At 38.0% G+C, this 18172-nt stretch overlaps 1 protein-coding gene across 1 annotated transcript in view; it reads left to right on the plus strand.

Moving 5' to 3' along the window:
* The window catches only part of SCFD2 (sec1 family domain containing 2), a 395362-nt gene that overhangs the window by 33180 nt on the left and 344010 nt on the right, over positions 1-18172 (plus strand). Inside the window, exon 3 of the mRNA XM_060109985.1 lies at positions 13217-13344. Within this exon, the coding sequence (XP_059965968.1) occupies positions 13217-13344 (128 nt within the window). The remainder of the gene's footprint in view (positions 1-13216; positions 13345-18172) is intronic.

Raw genomic sequence — 18172 nt, forward strand, 5'->3', positions numbered from 1 at the left:
GAATTATTTCCGTGATGGGTGTTTTTAATCGGGGATGTTTCAGACTTGTGTCCTTATAATCCCTTTATTTTGAGATTTTACTCTGAATTCCTATCTCTTTTACTAACAGTGTAATTTTGGCTACAGAAATCTAGAAGAAAACCTGATGATTCCTTTTTACTCTGTTCCTTAGGAATGGATCTTTGTGAAGTGGTTCTCAGATTTTTGGATTTCAAGGAGCAGAGAAATTCAACAACATAAAGCTCCATACTTTTATTAGTCATGTGAAGTCCTCTAGTTTTTCCACACAACACACACACAGAAGATTATTTATCTTACAGTACTGAAAACACTTTAATTCAAATAATTTAGCTTTGGGCTTCCCTGGTGGTGCAGTGGTTGAGAGTCTGCCTGCCGATGCAGGGGACACGGGTTCGTGCCCTGGTCCGGGAAGATCCCACATGCCGCGGAGCGGCTGGGCCCGTGAGCCATGGCTGCTGAGCCTGCGCGTCTGGAGCCTGTGCTGTGCAACGGGAGAGGCCACAACAGTGAGAGGCCCACGTACCACAAAAAAAAAAAAAAAAAAAAAAAAAAAAAATTAGCTTTATGAGAAACTCTACCTCATCCTCATTATAAGCGAACATAGTATGCTTGCTGTGCAAATGCAACTTCACATTAGGTTCTCTTTTCTAGTCCCTAAACAGATGGTGACCCCTAAACCACGCTTATAGAAAGAACTATTATATATTCTTCTCTCCTCAGATTTATATCCTTATTAACACTTTAGCAAGGTTCTGTATTTCTAAGGTGCCAAGGGACATGGTACAAAATGCCTTAACAAAATATGTGGGAGTTAAGATGGTAAATAATACGAGCAACATAAATTCATATTCCACCTGAACCGACGAGACTATAATAATTTCAACTAATCAAGTTTTCTCGATTTAATGTCTTTGAAACCTCACACGTATATGTGTAAGGTACAGTGGTGTCACCCAGGGTGAATAGAGTAATAGATTCTGGAATCACTGTATGATAATAGAATAATAGGGTGTGCTGATTTTGAAATTATCCTTCCTCATGGAGTGGAGTGATAGAAGGGGTAAAGTGAACAGATTGAGTTTGTTTCTAAGAGCCTCTATAAAACTGTCACTAACTCTTTATCTTAGAGTTTCTTTACACGTGAACTAATCCGAAGCTTTCAAAGTCTTGAGTTCAAGCCAAAACACACAGATGTAATCCAGCCTAGAGTAGAATTCCCCAGTGGAGCAAGCGCTGGCCTTCGGAATGGGTCATGGAACTTAAAATATAGCCTCAGAGTCAGAAAAATGTTCATGGAGGGGATGTGTATTTGGTTTTTTAAGTAATCTAATTGTGTTAGTAATTTAAAGTCTTCATTTTGAGTTAATCTGTTTATGCATTAGGAATCCATGTGTATAACAGTCTTTCCTTTATTTTATTGTTTGGTATGAGGAAATTATGAATAAGTTTGTATCGATTATGGTTATTATCATTAATGAGCTGGTAGAGAGTAGGAATAAAATATGTTTATCTGTACTGAGATGAAGTTCAGTTTCCCATATTATTTTATATGATTGTCAAATAGTTTATATGTTATATTCCAGTCCATTTTTTAAAGGGTTTTGTAGGCCTATTGCTGTGCTGAGTGAAGGCATCATATTGAAGGAAGAAATGATGAGTATTCTTTGGAAAGAGAGGAAACTTTGATTATATATCATGTGGAGATTGTTACTTTATTACTATGAACATTATAAAGCTTGTGTGCAATTGTTTATCCTGGATTTAAACAGTGTTTTATCCTGCACTGTGTTTAGTTTCTTAACACATGGGTGTGATCTCTGCAGTGTAAAGTCATTCTAGTGCGTTTATGATGTGAAACCAGTCACACCAGTAGATTTCTATTAGCTATAGCTTGATAGAGAAGGCACATGCATTTTTTAGGACATTTAAAATTTTTGAATACCAAACTAAAAGTATGTAGTTCACAAGATTATTATGCTAATTGAAAGTTGATAACAGATAATACATGTATTCATGCTTTTAAAATGACAGGGACTTCCCTGATGGCTCAGTGGTTAAGAATACGCCTGTGAATGCAGGGGACACGGGTTCGAGCCCTGGTCGGGGAAGATCCCACATGCTGTGGAGCATCTAAGCCTGTGCTCCACAACTACTGAGCCTGCGCTCTAGAGCCCGCAGGCCACAGCTACTGAGCCCACGCTCCTAGAGCCTGCACTCCGCAACAAGAGAAGCCACCACAATGAGAAGCCCGTGCACTGCAACAAAGAGTAGCCCCTGCTCGCCACAACTAGAGAAAGCCCGTGTGCAGCAACGAAGACCCAGCATAGCCATAAACAAATAAACAAACATATAAATAAAATGACAGCTCTTTCCTCTGGTAGAACAGTACAAAGTAAATTTGTATGGTACTTTATTCTTAAGTGAATATCCTGAGCAAATAATGAAGATCACTTTCCTAAGAGATATATAGGATCAATGAGACGTGGGGGGTAGATATAAGTGACTTGATCATATATTGGAGCTGCATCAGGGTTCCTGCTTTTTCCATTCTACTCTGCTCCTTCCCTGAAATGTCCTTCAAAGCAATATTGAATTTAACGTTTTGAAGGGATCTTATCTTTTTCAGCAATGTATTTGGTAGTTATGGGAACATTCTTTAAGAAATGGGACAGTGGATACAATACCTCCTTAAAACAATCTCTTCCTTTCAGTGGAACCAGAAAGGCCGATTGTGTTGATGTGGGTTTTGGGGGGTCCTAGAACAGCTTCTGTGCAATTTTTGTTTTCTACTCATTATTGTAGTATAGTGGCTTTTCCACCAAAATCTTTGTGATCTTGAACAAGGTATTTAATTTCTCACAGTCACAGTTTTCTTTTCTGTAAAAGAGAAAGTACAGTGGATGATTTCTAAGGAACCTTTGATTTGAATTCCTTTTATTTTATGATTTTCATGTGCTGTGTTTGGAAAATAAACTTCAGAACATGAATTACGTTAGGGGAGTGGTTTTATGTCTGTTTTGTTCACTAATGTATCCCCACTCCCAAAAATAGGGCCTGGTGCAAAGTAAGCACTCATATTTGTTGAAAAAAATGAACAAAACCCAACAGAAGAAACTTCAATAGGAAGAAATAAATGGATTCTACTTAAAAATTAAATTTTATCTGCATACTTTGAAAGCATTATAGTTTTAATGTCCATCTTGGGGAGTTATTTTTGTAAGACTGGCTATTTATACATACATTTAACTGCAAGTAATAATAAATCTGATTCTAACCCTGTCCTGGTAAAATCCTTTGGTGGCTTTCCATTACCCTTTGAGTGAAGAGTAAAACTTCAACTTGTCTTAGAAAGGTTTCTTAGATCGGCACCTTGCTTATCTTTTCAGCCTTCACCTTCCCCATCTTTTCCTGCCACCTCCTTCCCGTCCGTCCTATGTGCTCACACTCTTGGCTGCAGCTACACTAAACTTCTTTAGGTCCTCAGTGTCCTGCTTTTCCACCTTTTGGCCATCCCAGGTGTTACTCTTTTCCTCTCCTCATCTTTTATTTCCTATAACAGCTCTTAGTGCATTAGCTTATAACTAGTAGTTTAGTGTCTATTCTCCCCAGCTGGGCTTTGAAGGCTTTCTGAGAGAAGGTTTGTGCCTGACTTGTTCACCCTTGTGCACTGTTACACCTTCAGTGACTGGCACAGTCCATGGCCCATGGGGTGTTGATGGTCTGAGTGCACTGCCATCCATGGGCACAGGATACTGACATTCTGATAACGCCAGAATATTTCTGTCCTTTATGCCCTGTGACCAATTTCCTGCCAATTCATTAAAATAAATTCTATTTAACAATACCTAATTTGAATTAGGGATGAATGTTTAAAGTAGGGCAAGTGGGATTTGGAATAGGAAGTACCACATTAGCCAGAGTGGTCAAGGAGGGAAGCCTTGAGCTGTTCTGACAATAGAACTGACATTGGTAGGTGCTCAACAAATATTTGTTAAATGAATGAGACCTAATCAATGAACATCTAGAGGAAGAGGGTTCTAGGCAAAGGGAATAGCCAATAAAAAGGCCCTGAGTTGGGAACCTACTATGACCCATTCAAGGGACTGAAATCTGGCCAGTGAGGCTGTGTCCTAATGGATGAAGCTGAGAAGGTGAGAAGCTGAGAGATGAAGATGTAGATAGAGAAATGTACCAAAGTATATAGGCTTGTTGGCCAAAATAAGGAACTTAGATTTCAGTGTAATAGTAGTGGGAAACATGGAAGGGTTTTGAGCAGGGGAATGATATGATGTGATAGCTTTAGGAATTCACCCTAGTCCAAGCCATCAGTTCTTGCCTTCACCATGCAATAGCCTCTTGCCCAGTCCTTAGATCCCTTCTCTAAAATGGGGCCAGAGTGATTTTTTTAATAATGCAAATCTGATTAGGTCAATCTGTTGCTGAAGACCGTTCAGTTGCCCTTGAAAAAATGTTTACCATCCCTAATGTGGGTTACCAGGCCTTGGATCATTTGACATAGGCTAAGGGCAGTGTCAGTCTAGATTTTCGTGTTCCATTCATACTTCTTTTCATCTCCTTGAAAAGGTCTCAAGTTCTCTTCCCAGAACCCCTGCCCATGATGCTACTCTTACCTAGACTGATCTTACTCCATTCTTTAACTGGCTAATTCCTGCTCATTTTTCAGGCCTCACTGTCACACCCTCAGCTACCCTCTGACCTCCACTCTCACACCCAGACCAGGTTCTGTGTTCTACTCTCTCCCCGAGCTTCCTTTCTCTGCTTTTGTCACCCCGTCTTCAGGCACATGCTCAGTTCCAGCCTCCCTGCTGGACTGCTAGCTCCGTGAGGACAGGGCACTGGAGTCTGCTCACAGCTGTGGCTGCAGCACCTCTGTGAGTGCCCAGCCTACGGGAAGTGCTCATGTTCTGAGAGAAAGAATCAACAAAGAACTGCTTTCCAGTGCCAAGGGTCTGCTTCAGTATCCTCTGTGTTTAGCTGGTTTCTCTTCTGTTGAGATGAAGGCTAACGGATAATTTTGTTTAAGATGAGGTAATTGTTTTAAAAAGTAGTCAAGAGGAAAGATGACTGTTGAAACCTCTGTGAATAATTTAATTAACAAACCTGCCTTCACAGCTCATTAAGCTCACCACTGATGGAAGCCATTATAACCTGCTGTGAAAAACTATGACTCAGATTGCTCTCTGTTTAAAATTAGTTGAAAATGGTTATTTGGTTGTTTTTGTTGTTGTCGTATCGCTGTATTTCTGTTGGAATACTGTGACTGTTAGTGCAAATTGTGGGAGTAAGCTTAGCTTCCTGTGCATGCCATGGAGAAACCATTTCTCTGAGTTTAGTTGTAAGATAATTGTGTGTCTTCACATTTTACCCTCAGTCTCTTAATTGCATGCCTTCCATTTGATTGAAGTAGCACCATGATTCAACATTTAGCCACTTTTAAAAAATTAATACTGTCTTTTTTATATTTTAGTTGATGATGAATATTTCCTGTTAGTTTCTAGCAGACTGCGTTTGACATTTCATACATGCCAAACTGAGACAGCTTCTAAGATTTCATTCATAGTTGAGTAATTCTGGTGAATGAAAAGTCAGGAATTAACTGAAAGGAGCATATCTTCCTGTACAGAAGTCTCCTGAGACCTAACAGAGCTAATTCTAGCAGGTTATTATTATGTGTATATTGCTGGCCTGTAGTCTTCTTCAAACATGACAATTTGTCGTAATAGTTTGACTTTTAAGGATACAAGGTAATCAGTTTATTAAAAAAGGATATAAATTCAGTATGTATTTGACATCTTATGTAGTTACTGACAATATAGAAACTAATCACATTTCATAGTAATAAAATGGATTTTTTCATAGGATGAATATTGTACTTTTATATTATATCTTTCAAGGGATCTATTGAAACAAAGTTGTATTCTAGTAGCTACAGTGAAATAAAGTTTATCTCATTGGAAAACTTAACTTTCAAAACAGAGAAAAGGGTAGAAAATTGTTTAAAATATTCCGTAAGCTGTTGGGAATATTCTTTTGTTAACTCTCTTTCTTACTACCACTGGACTTGTGAAAAAGAAAAAGGGTTGTAATAAAAGAAGTAACAGCATAGGATATTCCCCTATCTTTCACTGAGTGTTACAAAATTAATCAAATTCATACACGTGAACTTGGAGTACCAGTGCATAAGGGAAACCATATGAATATAGCTTGTTAAGGACCCAAGGAATCTCAGGAGTTAGCATTCTAGTTTGAGCCTTTGTTTACAGAATAGTGTAGAATCATGGTTAATAGTTGAATTTTGGAGTTCACAGGGACCTGGGTTCAAATCCTTACCTACTGGCTATGTGATTTGGGTAAATTATTTTATCTCTTTAAGACTCAGCTTTCTCGCCTTTGAATGGGGCAATGATTCTTATCCTGGAGGGTTATTGATCAATGAGATAATATAGTCATATTGCCTGTGACATAGTGAGTTCTCAATAAATAAAAATAATATCATTAATAATATTTATAAGGAGATGTAAAGCCCCAGAAAGTAAACTGAATTACCCAAGGTCACAGAAACAGCCCCTGGCACTTTGAGTGTTAGTTCCTATCTCTAGATCTTCCTGCCTTTATTGTTAACAATAGGCTGTGTTAGGCAAGTGACTTCATTTTGTCTCAGTTTTATCAGTGGTAGAGTAGCTAGAGGCTATTTCTCCTTCTTTCTTTCCCAAGGAGATAATGAACATCAAATAAGAGCTAAGAATACCTCAGGACAATTTAGACTTTAGTTTTTTGTCAGTTCAGTTATATAAATGATATATATGTAGAATGATTTAAAATTCAGCATAGTCTTCTTAGAAACATTTAAAGAAGAAAGTTGACTAAAAGTGGGACTTGATTGGCCTTGTGTCACAAGTGACTGTCAATGGCTAATGGTGACCCACAAGGAGAGTACTATGATATGGTTTGAAACAAAAAATGTGCAAAATCTCAAGAGCAAGCTTGACCCGCTTATGAGTTAATGGGAATCTACTTTACTCTTCACTCTGTCCCATTCTATCCTTCGTGGGCCCACATGTGACTTTAAAGGGAGAATAGAGGATGTATTAAAAATTGGAAAAGAAAACCAACATGAAAAGCTTAAAATAACTGATACTATAAATAATGGATTCTCCCTGATGATTTGCATAATACAGGCATGGCATGGTATAGTAGAAAGATTACTGGCTCAGAGCCAATTACTTGGGAATGAGTCCTGGTTTTGCCATTTATAGGTTGAGTGTAGTTACATAAGTCAGTTGGCTTCTCTGAGGCTCCTTATTTTATTTATTTATTTATTTATTTTTTTATTTGGCTGCATTGGGTCTTCGTTGCTGTGTGCAGGCTTTCTCTAGTTGTGGCGAGCGGGAGCTACTCTTCGTTGCGGTATGCAGGCTTCTCATTGCAATGGCTTCTTTTGTTGCAGAGCAGGCTTCGGTAATTGTGGCACATGGGCTTAGTAGTTGTGGCTCGCGGGCTTTAGAGCGCAGGCTCAGTAGTTGTGGCTCACGGGCTTAGTTGCTCTACTGCATGTGAGATCGTCCCAGACCAGGGATCGAACCCATGTCCCCTGCATTTGCAGGCGGATTCTTAACCACTGCGCCACCAGGGAAGTCCCTCTGGGGCTGTTTAAATTGGGGCAGTGATATTGGCTTAGCTCATGAGGTGAGGATCACGTGAGACCTAAGAACTTGTTTTGTTAATTATGAAATGCTTCTAAAATGGAATGTAGTAATGGTATTTAACAGTATTTTTTAATATTATATTTTATTTACCTTTAAAAACTCTTCCTTAAGTCAGCCATGAAAAAAATAAATTGTTTTTGGGTGGGCCGAATTATTAAAAAGATGTTGTCCAGCTGTTCCTGAATTTAAGAGAAAAGGCTAAAAGACTAAGCAAGATGAAGTAGGTTTACAGTAGAGCACAGAGTTTAGACTAGGTATAAATAGTATCTAATAGCAATTTGATTTGTCTGAAGCTGTAGTGTTTTTCTCAGGCATATTATAAATTTTTTTAGATGCCTTCAAAAACTAGAAATAGATTTACATTTGTTTGTGTTGGGTTAGGTAGCATCCTGCTGAAGATGTAAAGATGATTAACATTACTTCTGATGTTCACTTCTACCCCAAAAGTTGTACATCCACTTTATAAGTCAGTCTGGAAATACTTATAGAACCTGAACTCCTCATAAAGTTAACAATTGTAGTTTTAAAATGTCTTGTAGTGTGCAGTCTACAGAATTTCAGTATTAAATTGATGAGGTAAGAAGCTGGCACCAAAGTCATTGCTTAAAAATCTTTGTACAAAAAACTCTAACTCCCTGTAGCTTTGATTCTCTAAGTAATCTGTAGTAAAGTTTCTGATTTTATTCCTGAAAGTCAGAATTCTTCACATCAAACTGTCTTATGTAGGGCAATTGCTTGAGTTGCACTTAATATGTTTCATTATGAATTCTGCATCATTATATATTGTTGACCTTTTCATATTAGAAAATGAACCTACTGACAGTGGTTATCCATATGTGTATGTAAGTATGTGGAAGAGACTAATGTACTTCTAAAACAGGCTTCCTTCTATATATCTTATGCAAAGATCCTGACCACTGATTTTTAAAAAAATTTAATTGAGGTATAGTTGATTTACAACGTTGTTAATTTCTGCTGTATAGCAAAGGGACTCAGTTATACATCTATGTATACATTCTTTTTCATTATGGTTTATTATAGGATATTGAGTATAGTTCCCTGTGCTATACAGTAGGACTGTGCTAGACAGTGTTGTTTATCCATTATATATAACAATTTGCATCTGCTAATCCCAAACTCCCAGTCCATCCCTTCCCCATCCCCCTCCGCCTTGGGAACCACAAGTCTGTTCTCTATGCCTGTTTGTTATTTTTTTCCTAGAAATCTTCGTGATTTATTTTATTAAAAAAATTTTATTGGAGTATAGTTGCTTTACAGTGTTGTGTTACTTTCTGCTGTCTGTTGACCATGGATCTTTTTATTACTACTACTGCTGCTGCTGTGTTTATTGGGCACTTATTATGTGCCAGGCATTGTCCTAGGTCTTTAGATATACTAGCACATTCATTTCTCATAACAACCCACTGAATAAGTACTATTACCATCCCCAGACAAGAGAGAAAAAAACATGTATAGACAGGTTAATTAACTCTGCCAGGGTCATAGAGCCAGCAAGTGGGAGAGCCAGAACCCTTCGTGGTTGGGTTCCAGAACCCATGCTTCTACCAGCCTACAGTACTGCTACCACTAGTGCACTACACTGACCCTTTTGTGATAGCCCCCTGTGTATTGCTTATTCCCTCATTAGGAAACTAGTTTGGAGAGGATAGAGAATTATATAAAATATACTGTCATAATTACAGTGTGAATTTCAATGAACTTTCCTTGGCTTATAAAATTGGACCTCATGTGTCCAAGTTTCACATGATTTCATGTGAAACTTCAATAGTGTGAAATGTCTATTGGATCAACTTTTATGAGGATATTAGAGAAAGGCAGTGATTAACTCCTGCACTCAACTCAAATCCAGATATAGGAGTACATGTGTAAGCCACCAAGCAGCAGGAAGAAAGACTTAGTGAAGAAGTGGGCGCAGGACACAGCAGAGCTGCCGGTAAGTATGACTTTGATCTTCTTCAGTGCTGATTATTCAGAGAACCAGAATTAGTCCATGAATGTTAGCTTGGTAAACTTTAAATGACCATGTGAAATGCGGGGGTATATGTTCAGAAAACTGTTTTGGAGAGAAAGTAAACGTTAGCAACTGTCGTATCTAGACAATCAGAATTGTTTATATCGACAAAGCAATTTTCATGACCCGGCTCCACATCGGTGTCAGAGACCATGTAAACTATATATTTCTTCTTAATGTTTTAATAGAAAAGAACCTGAGAGTACAAGTCCCAGGTGACTTCAGTATACTTGAACAAATCGAGATTGTATGAAAAACATACTCAATATAATTAAGTGGATTCATTTAATATATTACAAACCCTTGAGCATATTGAATTTTAAGACAGTATCTTTCACAGCAATAGTAATAATAGTAACAACCACCACCACCACACAACTCCTCACATTTACTGTGAATCAGGAGAGTGCTTTATGTGCATTATCTTATTTAACCCTCAACCGCCCTGTGAGGTAGTCACTGTGTTACTTCCATCTCACAGATGAGAAAACAGAGGAAAAGAGAGGATTACTTACATGCATGAGGTTATGCAACTAGCAAGCATTGTTTGTTCATTCAGTATTTGTTGAGTGTACCTATGACGGGCCTGGCACTATTCTAGGTAGTGGGGAATTAGCAATGAGTATAAAAAAATCTGTGCTTTCATAGAAGGACTTTACCTTCCATAAGGGAGCTAGACAAGAAACAGAGAAACATGGAAACATAGAATGAATCAGATGGTAATACGAATTATGCAGGACAGTAAAACCGTGTGAGGGAGAAGGGTGTGCTGGAATAAGTTGCTGGGGTGGGCTGTCGTTACTCTTTTACACGGGTGGTGAGGGTGACATCTCAGCAGACATCTGAAGAGAGAGAGGGATGTTGGTAGGAAGAGCATTCCTGGCAAAGGAGGGAAAGAGGTCCCTGTGCTTGGAGTGCCTGCAGAGGCTCAAAGGGGCCATGGAGCTGCTGTGGGTGAAGGGAGAACAGTGGGATTTGAACTCAGATTTATCTGACCCCAGAACCCATATTTTAACCATTACAGTAGTCTGATGGGGCAACCACAGCATTAGCTGACCTACTGTGATCTTGGAGACACTGTATTATTCTCATGGAAAAGAGGGCGGCAGTAAAGTTCTACTCTAGAGGTTCTGTATGTAGAGTTGAGAGTATAGAAGAAATCCCTGTGGCTTGGGGTGCTTTGGAGAATAAAAGTAGGGAATGATTGTAGACCGTAAATTTGGGAAACTGGGAGGAGTGTACCTCCCCTGCTCAAAATTCCTCAGTGGTTCTCCATTGCCTTCAGAGCTTTAGAGAAATTAAGTAACTCTCCCAAAGCCCCATAGCAAATAGACCTAGCTTTAAAAAGATTTTTTTTCCTTATCGTAGTATAGTTGATTTACAATATTGTGTTAGTTTCAGATGTACAGCAAAGTAATTCAGTTATATATATATATTTTGTTTCAGATTATTTTCCATTGTAAGTTATTACAAGTTGTTGAATGTTGTTCCCTGTGCTATACGTAAATCCTTGTTGCTTATCTATTTTATAAATAGTGATGTGTATCTGTTAATCCCATAGTCCTATTTTATCTCTCCCCCTCTTCCCTTTCCCCTTTGGTAACCATAAGTTTGTTTTCTATGTTTGTGAGTCTGTTTCTGTTTTGTAAATAGACTCATTTGTATTATTTTTTAGATTCCACTTATAAGTATAGTCCTAGTTTTGAGTGATGATAAAGACTTTGTTCAGGCTTCCCTGGTGGCGCAGTGGTTGAGAGTCTGTCTGCCAATGCAGGGGACACGGGTTCGTGCCCCGGTCCGGGAAGATCCCATGTGCTGCGGAGCGGCTGGGCCCATGAGCCATGGCCACTGGGCCTGCGCGTCCGGAGCCTGTGCTCCGCGATGGGAGAGGCCACAGCAGTGAGAGGCCCGCATACTGCAAAAAAAAAAAAAAAAAAAAAAAAAAAGGACTTTGTTCATGACTGCTGAACTATGCTAACCTTCTCAGAAAGTGAAATCAATCTCATGTTCCTTGGCTGCTCATCACTTACAGACTGAAGTCAACAAGCCTCGGCAAGGAAGGCAGGGCCCTCCCAGAGTAGCTCCCACCGTTTCTTTTACACTTACTTCTACTGCCCCTCCCCTTCCACCTTAGCATGGAGCAACTTTGCTTACATGTCTGTCTCTTCTTCCAGACAATAAATCATTGAAAGCTTTTGCCCTGTTTTGTTCTATATTCCAACCACGGAGAATAGGGCTTGGCATGCAGTTACCTGCTCATTTAAATTAAACTTAGAATATTAATTTTAATATTAATGATGACAGTTTTGGTCAGATCAAAACAAGTGGATATGTTGAGCAGTGATGTGAGTTAACGCAGAAAAAATAGATGATAATAACCTTTTATTAAATAGTAGTTGTTTTTATTATGTGTCAGACATTAAACTCAGTCGGAAATACATCATTCCAAATCAAATTCAAATGTGAAAGATAAACCTTATTAGGTATAATTTTAGAGCTAAATTAATATCTTATTAGATACGACTTGTAAGATAAAACTTTAAAAAATGTATTAATTTTCAAACTATTGCTAACTGGATAGTAGGAGGTGTTTCTGGAGCTTTAAGTAGAGGAAAATGTCCTTAGAAAGGGAAAGAAGTCATCTTTGTTTCTTTGTACTCAGTTTTTAAAACGTTACTACAAATGTGTATACTTGGCTACATGCAGAGATCTTCCGGAAAGAACACTGTACTCATTTATAATGGGGATGTGTCACATTGGGTGAGACAGAGGGCTGTTGGAGAAGTGAGCCCAGATGAGACCCTGCATAATGCCCTGCTTCGTGCTCTTATCAACGGTTAATTGTAAGGGCTTTGTCAGTGCCGTCCTTCCAACCCAAGGCCCAAAGTGGGCTACTTAAGGCCATTGTTTCATAGCCTAATTCCTGATTGTCATTCACTAGGAAATCTACTTGTTAGGAATTCTGTTGAGTAATTTTTGAATACAAATTCTCATTGCTGATTGCTGTCTGTTTCTCAGACAAGTACATTATCTGAAATTTATATGCTTGTAATCACTGATACATCATTTTTGGACATGTATTTAATTTTGGCTTACATAACATTTATATGTTACTCTAGCAATGTTCAGTTATACTCTGAAATACTTTTAAGTGCAAATTCTCAAAAAAAATGTTATACAGTTTTCCCACACTTCTCACAGCACAGCATGCCCCCCCTTTTAGGTGGCTTGATTTTATTGTTTCCTTAATTTCTCAGTATTTTGTGCTGATTAGAATGGGTTAGATGTTCTTTATTTAATCCTAATACTTAGAACTGTCGGTGGGAAGAACTACATTAGTACTCAGAAAAGATGCTTAAGAAGTTATTTTGCTCACCGCCCTTTCCGTCAACCAGTAGAAATTTACGCTAAAGCTCTTTCTGTGGTTTTATTGCAGTGACCCCGCAGCCAAAGCCCTGTGGGAAGCCTTATTGAACACGAAGCACAAAGAGGCAGTGATGGAAGTCCGGAGACATCTAGTGGAAGCAGCAAGCAGAGAAAACCTGCCAATCAAGATGAGTATGGGTAAGTTATCCACTTAGCCACAGACAGTGACCACGGGCTCTGAGGAAGTTCATTTAAGTCTGCTCTGATCTGTGGGCCGACCTAGCCAGCATGGCATCTAGATAAAAGTATTGAACACATTTGTAAACTGATGAAAGAGTAGGGAAGGAATTTATACAGATGCCCTTGGGGCTCAACCTTGAGCTGTTTTCTTAGACTCAACGTTGGGAAGTCCGACAGAGTCCTTGCTTACAAGGCATCATTGCTGTTAGTTATTTGATCTAGAACTCTCAAAATTGGTCTGAACTTCCTCCCCTTCATTCTGTCCCACTCCTACTCCCCTGCCCCCACCTCCGCACTTACTGTGGAGAAGTGATCGCTTATTAGTTTAGACTTGATGAATGAATGACTGTGCTGACAAATCAGTTGAGGAGATGGACATGTTCTGTCCTGGCCTCTCACCCTTAGAGTGGTCTGCCGATTGTCTGGTCACATCAGTGTTACCCCTTCTTCACCACAGTATGAAATGCCTGATTTTTCTCATTTCTCATTTTTTTTCACATGGAGCTTTGTCCTTAGTATTAGAAAAATGGGGCTGCAATGGAATTTAAATTTTAAATGGCTTTTTTCTTTGGATTAAAAAGTCGGAGAACTAATGTTTTTATTGGAGAAAAGGAATCTGGGGTTTTACCCTTTTTAAATTAAATAATTTTATTAGTATGGAAATATTTAAATATGGATATTGAATCTGGTTTTAATAGGTAGAATTTATTTCTGGAAACTTGTAAAAGTTTATTTCTCTATTTAAAAAATAAGTTTTCTCTTATAATCTGCTCTTCGGTATCCAATAAATATTAGTACATTTTACTAGATGGGTAAACTTTTCTTGCTGAGATTTCTCACCCAAATTCTTGATTCCTAATGAGTACAAAAAAAATCAAACTGTCAAGTTGAAATAGAAGAACAAAATTTTGGAAGTAAAAGAATGTGGATGAACCTAGAAGGAAAAAAATTAGAGGGTCATAATATGAACAAAAATCATAACTTTCAGTGTCTTAGGTGATTATATATGAGGGCTTTAAGGAACATGAAGGATGATAAGAAAAGTGAAAATAACTAACATTTATTGAGCACGTATGATGTGCCAGGTTTTCTTCTAACTCTTTACATGTGTTATTTAATCTTCAATGTAATTCTGAGACGGGTACTATGAGTATCCCATTTTTCAGATAAAGAAGCTGGAATAGAGAGAAATTAAGTTGCCCAAGCCCATACATCTGATAAGGAGTAGGACTGGAATTCAAATCTAGACATTCTAATGTGAGAGAATATGCTTTTTATTTATAAAATTATCCTAACTTCATACAACCAATGCCAGAGTCCTACATGTTGTTTTGAAGTAGAAATAAAGTTGTTTCTTTGAGATCATCCTGGCATTCGACTATAATTCTTGTATCTTTCTCTCCTTCCTCCGTCCCTCCCCTCTTTCTTTCTTTCTTCCTTTCCTTTCCTTTTTTCTTTCCTTTTCTCTTCTTTCCACAGTTATAGGTACACATTAATAACATATGTTTACCTAAAATATTCCCTTATCTGTGATATGTTGAAATAAGAACTAATTCACATCATGAATAGAGCAAAGTAGGAATGCGCAAAGGGTCTGGGTGATAAGGTTAATTTATATTGCATTTCAGTGATAAAACCTTATGATGCTATCACAGAGCATAAATCAGTTTTTATTGCTCAATCAATGCAGGACTCTTGAAAGATCAAAACACTTTACATTTCTAAAGCTCTGTATCTTTTAAAAATAATCAGAGCCGGGGGAAAAAAAAAAGTGGGTAGCCCCATAAGGAATTCAATTTAAATATTTGAGTTTTCTGTCAACCAAACAAATTTTAGATAAGATGGTTTGATTTATCCCCAAGCTCCAGACATGGGGGAGGGTGAGGAGAGGAAAAATAAAAAAGAAGGAAAGAATCAGACAATTGTTAGCAAACTTTGTTGTAAGAAGGACCAAAAAGATTGGCCCAAATCTTATTCTATCTGTGTGCCAACTGTAATTTAGTAAAAGATAACACACTGTGGCTATGCATTTCTGCTTCATATCACTGGTCAGAATTTCTGGTGTGTCTCATTTCCATATACCAACAGATACATAACTATGAACAGAAAGGAAAAGGGCTGGAATTTAAACATAATAAAACATTGATATTTGAAATCTGCTTATCATTAAAAAAAGAAAAATCATGCTCTGATATCCTAGATGGCTGGAATGCTTTTTCTAGCAGCATTTAAAGCTATGAAATGTACTTTAAACTATGCACTGTTCTCTCAACCCCTGCTGTAAATTCTACTGAAGTACACATTTTTCTGACTGTGATAGAGGCTTCTGGTATTTTTGAGACATTAAACAGATATTTTAATTCTAGATTGAAGACTTTTCTTATGTTTAAATTCACTGGGAGGATTCCCATTATTGAAGCCTCAGCTCTTAAATATGAAATTTCTCAGTAAAAAGGTAAGTTAATATTAAAATATCATGAGCACCAAGAGAAATAAACATCATTCTCTTAGGGGAAAAAAGTTGAATTGCCAAAAGAAAGAAAAAAGTTCATTTTATCATTTCACATATAAACATATGCCTTCTTTCCAAGAGATTGTTATTAAATTGTCAGTTAACTAAACATATATGTTCCAGAAAAGTGGTTTTTTAAAACATTGTAAACTGAATTGTATTTTTCCCACTGGCTTTTCATCATGGAAAATGTATTCTGAAAGTAAAAAACAAATGGACTCTAAGAAACCCATTTGTTTGGACCCAAAATGTTCACTCACAGAGGAAGATGCCCATCTCAATTTCTCCATTTACAGAGAATCTGTTCCTCTGGACTGATACTGTGGTTGGGGGATCTTCACCGGTTTTCCCATAGCTCTCTGCAGAGTGGCTATATTTAATGGCTGGCAGAAAGAGCCTATTAGGGCTAAAGTGAAACAGATCTCTTTATGACACTGTTCTTTGTTCTGCAGCCAGATTTCTTGAAAAAGTATTCTATGCTCAACGCCTGTTTCTTTATTATTTTCTTGCTTATTAATCTAGTGTAGTCTGGCTTCTGGTACTTTTTTGCTGAGATGTCCTCTGGGCTACTAAATATAAGGGCATTTTTCTCAGCCCTCATTCTTCATTTCTTTGCGATATTCACTACCAGATTGTCGCCACTTTTTTGTACATCTCTCTCTGTTTTCTGGGACTTCTGGCTCTCCTGATTGTGATGGAGTGCAAAGTCGGTTACACATGGAGGTGAATCACAGTTCTGTTACTTATTAGCCAAATTTCAATTTATTTATCCATAAAAATGGGGAAACTATTTCCTGGAATTTTGAAGGAGAAAGAAAGCTCTGAGCAGAGTGAAGATTATGATTATCAAGCAAACTGTAATTGGTGTGCTGCAGTTATATTCTATCTATGGGGAAGTCTACGTGGGAAACTATATTATAAGAGGGTTGTTTGGTGGGAGTAAAATCAAAACAAACCAATCAAATTAGGTGATCTCCCCCTTTCTTTCTTGGAAATGTACCAATTCATTCTTTCCACTTAAGTTGTCTTTTTCTAGTCTTTATGCTGAATATTTCCCTTTTGATAACACATTCTTTCTTTAAGCAGAATTCTAAATAGTTTTTCCATTTTCAGCTTAGTTATTACCTCTTCCCTGACTCTGTTCACCCCCCAAATCACCTTGGCTGTATTTGGGATTCCCAAGCCTCTGTGGTCACACTTGTACAGGAAAATCTCTTGAGCTACGTTTCCAGATGATAATCTGATCCATTGCGTTGTGAAGCTTCTGAATTTACTCTCCTTGCTTGGTGGCACTGGAGTGTTAGCCCCACATAATCACCATCAGTGTCTCTCTTCCAAATGAAATGTGATGAGTGTTTTCAACCATTTGTGAAAAGACTAGCCTTTAACCAACACATTTTCTAGTTCTGAGCCACTGACAAAGTTCTAGTTTGTTAATGTCTGTCCTGAAATGTGATGTCCAGAGCTGAGTAAAGATGTGTTGTTCTTTGCCTCTTTTTGGACACCATGCTTCTCTTAATGAAGTCCCAGATGAAATTAGTGATTTTTGCTTCCCACCAATGCCACACCCACTATCATTTCCTACTTTTACAATTTAGCAGTACTGGCTTTGAAAAATAGCAATAAGTCAAAACACTAAAATTTTATTCGATGTATACTTTTTTCAACATTTTTGAGAGTACTCTGCTTCCTACTATTGGTATTAAGTTCATCCAGTTCTGTGTTTTGATCACATTTATATCTTTTGCCTTCATTGTGGAGAATTTTGTTTGGGATTAAGGGGAACATGTATGCATACACATCCATGTGTACATGCATGTGTGAACTGGGTGTGGAGATTGTGAAACTTTGCAAAATGGATAGGTTGAAACCTAATAAGACTAACGTACCATTTGATATATGGTAATTGATAAGAGATAAGAAAATCTGGATGCCTCATAGGGAACATGCGCTGTTGAACTCTCACATATCCTTGTCTTCGTGTATTAGCTCTTGCCACAGTTTGGGGAATGAGGAAGGGAGGGGAATGAGGAAGGGAATTGACTTTTATTGGATAGCTACTTTGTTTCAGGCATTATAACAAGTTTATGTAGTTTGTTTCATTTAATCCTCCCAGTAGTCTTGTCAATTTGGTACTCATCTCCCCCCCCCCTCCCCAGATCTCAACCCACCCTTCTGCTCTGTGGTGCTGGGGCTGGCACTGTGCAGACCACATTCTGCTCTTCAGCTGGCTTCCTGGTGGGCTGCACTGATAAGGGGTGCCAGAGAGAAATT

This window comes from Mesoplodon densirostris, chromosome 1 (genome assembly GCF_025265405.1).
Source record: "Mesoplodon densirostris isolate mMesDen1 chromosome 1, mMesDen1 primary haplotype, whole genome shotgun sequence".
Lineage (NCBI taxonomy): Eukaryota > Metazoa > Chordata > Mammalia > Artiodactyla > Ziphiidae > Mesoplodon > Mesoplodon densirostris.